The following is a 7,500-nucleotide window of genomic DNA, read 5'->3' on the forward strand; positions in this document are numbered from 1 at the left end:
CCAGCGCGGTCTGTGATCCGACCAGCCGGTTGGGTAGAGAGATCCGTTTCTGCGTGGACTTCATCACGGCGAAGGGTCTCTCTAAATCTCGACGCCGGTCCGATGGCTTGTGTACTGATGAGCTCCTGGACATCCGTCAGGGACATCTCGCTGCCACACCGGTCCGTGCTAAAGATAGACGGGGACATGCGAAAATCGCCGTGTTCGAACATCAACTTATGTAAAAAAAAAAAACGTTACGAAACGCATCACGCTAAAAAGCCGTCTTTCGCTTCTAGCTTGAGTAACGTGTGTGAGAAAATACAATACGGTACAAGGCTCCTACGGACAAGCTCTTATATCCTCATGCCAAAGGATTCGCAAGGAATCTACAAGTGTACACACACACACACACACACACACACACAACCCTTTGGAGGATCATTTCTTCTTCCCACCTGGGTCCTTATAAGAAGACATGCAGCAGGCGAGCACCTGCTGTTACACACACACACACACACACACACACATCCCTACGTGAGTCAGAAACAGACCACATCTATGCACACACCCACTCGTGCATGATTACACACACACACACACACACACACACACTGACACTGCCAGGCTATGGAGCATAATTCCTCACGACAGGTCGTCTCGCATCACTCGCCGTTCGTTCCCAAGTTATCGACCCACTCACTCTGTGTCTCCAAGGTTAAGGTGGAGCCGCTCTCACACGCCACGCCACGCCACGCCGTGCCGCGAGGACCCGTTCAATCGCCCGGGTTCACTCGACCGCTGTAATCAGCGTCTCATTTCCAACCAAGCCACTGGCCACGGATCCTCGACACCTTTAACCTCCCATGTTCCTCAGGGAGAGATCTGTCTGCGCAAATGATCTGAGGAATATTTCGAGTCGTGGATTATTCTCGAGTACCTACAGAGTATCGTTATTAAGTTGACGTGTTGGTTTTTTTTTTTAAATGAATACGTCAGAGGGCAAAAGTTCATCCCCTTGCACACACTTTCTGAATCAGGACCCGTTTACGCTCTTATTCCCGTAAACGTCTCGTCTCGTTACTGGGATCATGAATCATAAGGATCATAAATATATGGGAACTAGAGTGTTCAGTTATTTCTGGGATACTGCTCTGCTGAATGAGAGTGTGTGTGTGTGTGTGTGTGTGTGTGTGTGTGTGTGTGTGTGTGTGTGTGTGTGTGTGTGTGTGTGTGTGGTTGAGGAACTAGTGGTATGTGGATAGTCTGGGAAGACACTCCTCCTACCCCCAATGCATGCACACACACACACACACACACACACACACACACACACACACACACACACACACACACACACACACACACTTATGGGCAATCAGACACACACTCATTCCTTTCTGCAGTGGTGTAACTCTGAGCTGTTTGTCAGAATCAGCTAAAAGTCCTAAACTGCTGCCTCAGCGTTTCTCTTTATCTCCGTCTCCTTCTTTCTCTCGTACTCTCTGGCCGGATTTCTCTCCCTCGTTCTTTTCTTTCCCGAACCGTTTCACAACCCGTCCCTCACACTCTCCTCGAAGTTCACTCGTTCCGTCCTTCTTTCTCCACGGTCTTATCGTCTCGTTTCTCTCGCGCATTTACTCGCGCGTTCTCGTTCTGGCCCTCGTTACTTCATGAGCATTTTCATGCTCGTATTGTTGTCTATGCATACGTGTGTGTGTGTGTGTGTGTGTGTGTGTGTGTGTAAGTTTGGACGTGTGTTAGGGAGATCAGGTGCTGTGTTCGCATCCGATTTGATGAGCCGTCTGAGCTTCATTAGGTTCATTTTTCACACATCAACACTGAAATCTCTTCTTCACACTGGGTGCAATATTGACGTGTGTGTGTGTGTGTGTGTGTGTGTGTCCAAAGCCCATCAGCGTGGAGCTCCCCAGTGGCTCAGCAGGGAAACACATATACAGGTGAAGGATACACAATACACACACACACACAGTCACAGAAACATACTTGATTTGTGAGACTATGCTGTTGTGATCAGACTCTTCTTTCTTTTCTTTCTTTTCTTTCTTCAGTATGAAGCACTAGCTGATAAACTAAGCCATAATCATGTTACCACTTTACGAATGTATTTATTAAAGCGCGTATTTGGTGCAATCTAAAGCGACAGTTTTTCACCGAACCCCCCTCTCTATGGATAATTTAGAAATTTACAAGATGGCCGCCAAAATGAGAAATATATTCCGGTGGGTTTTTTTTTTTAATATATACCCCAGCGCTGTGGAATTCTCCGTTCGGATTCGTTTTCTACAAACGCAGCCGAAAAATTGTGCTAACACGTTACCGTTTCTATAGTAACGACGTAAACGGTGACTTGCACGTCGGACCCTCCACGTATATATTATTTTAACAGTTAATGGAAGGAGTCTCCAGTGTCAGTGCAGAGGAGTTTCTATGACTGTTTATAGCTGCTGTAACGTAAGCGATAGACACGTTTTGTTGACGTTGCACAACACTCAACGTGACTCCCGGGTAAATTGTCCGATGTTCAATAGACAACAAGTTGTAATTATTGGTAATAGAGTGTATCAAATATTTCAAGAAGAAAGAGAAAACATGAAGAGAAATAAGGTTCTTCAGATAGATAACGATTCTCAGCTCGCTCACGTTTATAACCGTGAAAACTCGCTGTGCTGCCAAAGTGGGCGGGGCATACTCTCAGTGCGTTCATGTCCTCCTGCGAAGTCGTAATTACGACGTCGGGTGCGTTGAAGTCACGGTGTTCCTTCTCTTAATTAACTCATCAAGGTTTGTTTGTTTTTTTTTTTAAACGACTACCTTCTAGTAGACAATGAAGAGCAAAGAATGTCCATCAGGTGTGTTTTGATTTGTTTGCATTTTTTAAAATGTTTTTTTTAAAAACAGTCAGCTTCTGAGACGAGTAAACGTTCGATTTCACCGAATCTACAGACGCTCCAGCTGTTGATTCCGCCGCGTTTTCTTACGACTCGGAGACGCGGCGCTCGAAGGAAATCCCGCTCGTGCAGTCATAACGACGTCGCGGTGGCGTCCGTGTGTAAAAACGATCGTTCTGACACGGACGTGCCGTCTGTTTGCCCTGTCGCACACACGTCGCGATGTCCGTGCGCTCAGGTATGTAGACGAGGGCGAATAGACTCGCTTTCCTCAGAGTGTGTTACGCGTCAGCGGGAGCGGCACGTGTTAGCCTTCCACCTCCGCTAGTTCGTAGCTGTGGAATTAGAGCTGAGTGTGTTGTATGGCAGGGAATGTTGTCGGGCTCTACGTAACACCTTTAAAGGTTCTCCAAGAAGGACAAACCAAAGATTTCACTCAGGTTTCGGGAAAGCGAGTCTATCTGCCCTCTTCCACATCCCTGAGCTCACAGATGCCCACAATTGGCTAATGTCTCTGTGATTGACAGGGGGACACAGATTAAGCCCCTCCCACCGAGAGCGCACAGACCATTTTCCCTGCTATGAATGTAGCATTATATCAGTATAAGTGATTAATGTGTTTTAAGTAAACAAAATAAAACATACAATGTCTTATTTTATCTATGAAGATGTGTGTGTGTGTGTGTGTGAGAGAGAGAGAGAGAGAGAGAGAGAGAGAGAGAGAGAGAGAGAGAGTGTGTGTCTCGGCATCCCCACTGGTCTTTCCTGCGCGTGCTCAGCGTTTTGCTCTGCGCGCGCGGGGGTAAAACACGCCGAGGGTAACGTGCAGAGAGAGAGAGAGAGAGAGAGAGAGAGAGTGAGAGAGAGAGAGCGCGCGCTCTCCAGTCCTCATCATTCATGCAGCGACTCCAGCTGCGACTCCTCCGCGGCTTCTCCCGGTAATGACGCGGGAAATCACGGCGGTCGCGTGCTCTCGATCCCCCTGCTGCGGGATGGCGGAGTGAACGAGGCGGAAGCTCCTGCGCGCGCGGCGCCACCATGCAGCTACCGATCGCAGCGCTGTGCCTCGCGCTCGCCCTGGCGGCCACCGGCGCTGCCGCCTCGGAAGGTATGAATCCGGTGTAACGGGACGGTGTTATAGAAGAAAAGATTTATTTATTTATTTATTTATTTAACTCACGTGGTTGGGTTTTGGGGGGCGGATTACTGGGGGGAGGATGGCGCGCGCACACAATCGAGAAGCGCGGTGGTGCGTAAAGCACGCGCACTGTAACGCATGACATATTAGTCATCGTGGATATCGTCCTGGACAGGAAGTCATGGACATGATATTTATTTATTTATTTATTTATTTATTTATTTATTCCACAGATGCATGAAAATTCACAATGCGCTCGTGGACGTTTTAGGTGTGCGCGTGCACGTGGTTTGTGTTGTGGCGGACCTAGTGCAACTGAATTACAGTTTGTTGGTAATGCCACACACACACACACACACACACACACACACACACAAAAAGTGTAGAAAAAGTTAAATTGGCTGGAGATGTGTGTGTGTGTGTGTGTGTGTGTGATTGATTGGCATCCCATCCCTGACCAGCTTTTAAATAACTAGATGAAGGTAAGCATCCTGACATTCCACAAAACGTGTCACTGTTCAGCAGAGAGATCCATGACCACAACATCCATCCATCCATCTTCTATACCGCTTATCCTTCCTTCAGGGTCACGGGGGAACCTGGAGCCTATCCCAGCGAGCATCGGGCACAAGGCGGGGGTGCCGATCCATCTCGGGGCACATGACCACAACGATGCACATTTCATTTCAAGGATAATGAAGACATCGAAGGCAAAACGAAGCTGAACCCAAGCAGCAAAACCTCGTCTAAGTCCATGTTTTATTCTAATCCTCTGACCTCGCTGATGCCGCAGCTCACTGTCCTCGTTCTCGTTGACATTTTGATGACGCCTCGTGTGCAGGGGGTGTGTATTGGTGATTGTGTGTGTGTGTGTGTGTGTGGTAGTATGTTGGAAAATGGAGACCATTTATTTGGTCTGTCAGCAAAGAAATATAGCATGCTGCAGGATTAGCTGGAGAGAGAGAGAGAGAGGGAAGACATCGTATTTACCACAAAAGCGGTGCCATCTTACAGTTGTAAACAAGTCGATAATTAGAAAAAGAAACAAGCTAGTGCTCTGTTGATAATGTATAAATGACAGATGGATATATTTGTGATCACATCATCATATTTACACATTCACAATTCAAAAAGACTTTCCAAAACCTTGATGTGCTGAGTGTGTGTGTGTGTGTGTGTGTGTGTGTGTGTGTGTGTGTGTGTGTGTGTGTGTTTTTATTAATCGGTAAATTCATCCGATGAGTTTCTATCTGTGCGTTTTTATTGTTTGCATGTGAGGTTGAGTAACACACGTTGAGGAAAACGCTATCTGCCCTCTTCTGCATACACGAGCTCACAGAAACCCACGATTGGCTAGTGATGCTGTGATTGACAGAGGAGACAGACTATGACCCTCCCACCTCGAGAGCACATGATCTCCCGGCCATGGATTGGCTGTGACATCATCCTGACTATTTCTCAATCCTGCAGTGAAGCCGAGGTGGTAAAATAAGCTTCACCCGGATGTTATACCTAATATCTGTGTGTTAGTGCTGTGAATATTTCGTGCTGTCATGGACAAGCCAATCACGTGGCTCCATAAGCGTGAGCCTCTTCCAGCTCGCAGTCGCACCACTGGCCTTTAAAAGCTATTCGATTCAATGCAGTGGACTGAACCGACCTTGATCCACACACACACACACACACACACACACATACACACACACATACACACACACACTAATCAACCCAAGTTTGATTATTAAATTATTAAAGCTGTCACTGATTTTCACAGCGACTCTCCCTCGGTGTGGAGGAGCCAAAAAGAGGGGAGGATAAATGGACAGCGGACAGAGAGAGCGAGAGAGAGAGAGAGAGAGAGAGAGACTGCTGTAATGGAGGGGGCTCTATAGGGATTGCTAAAGCTGATTAATCTGACAGAGAGCCAAACACTCCATCTCTCTCTCTCTCTCTCTCTCTCTCTCTCTAAGCTCTTAGGGGGAGTGTGAAGCAGGACGCATCCTTTTTGATCCCTTCGATCAATTCATGCAGATTTAAAAGCAGACATAGTTCCTTGACCATTTCCCATTTATAATATACATACACACACAGTGCAGAACATAAATTTTTATGCGGGGATGCCGCCAGTCTGTGATGAGACCCCATATTTATCCAGTGTTGGAATTAGGCTGTGTGTGTGTGTGTGTGTGTGTGTGTGTGTGTGTGTGTGTGTGTTTACTGTCTCCTTTGGCCCTTTTCATCAGCATAGTCCAAGTATGGTGTGTGTCTATGTGTTTAAAGCTCCTGTAAGTCAAAACTATAAAGATTCCCATAGTTACTTCCCATAAACCGATGATGATGATGATGATGATGATGATGATGATGGTGGTGATGGTGATGATGATGATGATGATGATGATGATGATGGTGATGATGATGATGGTGGTGATGATGATGATGATGGTGATGATGATGGTGATGATGGTGGTGATGGTGATGATGATGATGATGGTGGTGATGGTGATGATGATGATGGTGGTGATGATGGTGGTGATGGTGATGATGATGATGGTGGTGATGATGATGATGATGATGGTGGTGATGGTGATGATGATGATGGTGGTGATGATGATGATGATGATGATGATGGTGATGATGATGATGATGATGATGGTGGTGATGGTGATGATGATGATGGTGGTGATGGTGATGATGATGGTGATGATGATGGTGATGATGATGATGGTGATGATGTTGATCGTGATGTTGATGTGTTGACTGAGAAGAAGGAGGAAAAAAACACTTTATGGTCATTACTTTAATCCTCGGCCTCTAATGCAGTATTGCAGCATCAGCTCGTATCGCAGCTTCCATTTGTGACTTAGAGCTAGCGGCTAGTAGTAGCTCTGAGCAACTTATATAACATCACTGCATCGTTCCTGTTCGGCGTAAATGTTTACAAATTCTGGGTAAGGTCACGTTGGGTCACTGGGTCTGTCTTTTTTTTTCTGTGCAGTGAATTATGGATTCTGATTGGTCAGAAGGTGTTGATTCAGTTTCTAGAACAGCTGCTCTGACAGGAGCTGCTAACGTAAGTGAGAACAGGAACTAAAGGTCATTCCACAACATTATACTATGTAACTATAAATTGATAAAAAGTACAATGTGTCATTCTTTAAAAATGTAAAATTGTTCGCGTAGGCAATTTGCAGTTGCTACATTTAAAAGCCAAGACTCGAATTTCGCATTTGTATTATAAGTGTCATAAAGCCAGGGGTGTGGCCTCAGTTTGTCTGTCAGTTCCCAGAATAAGAGGTGTGGTGTCAGTTTTCAGTCCCAGTGAAGGAGGTGTGGCCTCTATGCTTCTTAGCCCTAAAATAAGGGGTGTGGCCTCAGTTTGTCAGTTCCAGTGAAATAGGCGTGGCCTCTATGTCACTCAGTTCCAAGAGAAGGGGTGTGGCCTCACTTTGTCCAAGTGAAGGAGGGGTGGCC

At 46.3% G+C, this 7,500-nt stretch overlaps 1 protein-coding gene across 1 annotated transcript in view; it reads left to right on the forward strand.

The window, feature by feature from the left end:
- Positions 1-3,647: 3,647 nt before the first annotated feature.
- chrnb3a (cholinergic receptor nicotinic beta 3 subunit a) overlaps positions 3,648-7,500 on the forward strand; it is a 14,100-nt gene continuing 10,247 nt past the window's right edge. The window contains exon 1 of the mRNA XM_053677559.1: positions 3,648-3,999. Coding sequence (XP_053533534.1) covers positions 3,930-3,999 — 70 coding nt within the window. The 5' untranslated portion in view covers positions 3,648-3,929. The remainder of the gene's footprint in view (positions 4,000-7,500) is intronic.

The sequence above is a fragment of the Ictalurus punctatus genome, chromosome 29, assembly GCF_001660625.3.
Source record: "Ictalurus punctatus breed USDA103 chromosome 29, Coco_2.0, whole genome shotgun sequence".
In the NCBI taxonomy this organism is placed as follows: domain Eukaryota; kingdom Metazoa; phylum Chordata; class Actinopteri; order Siluriformes; family Ictaluridae; genus Ictalurus; species Ictalurus punctatus.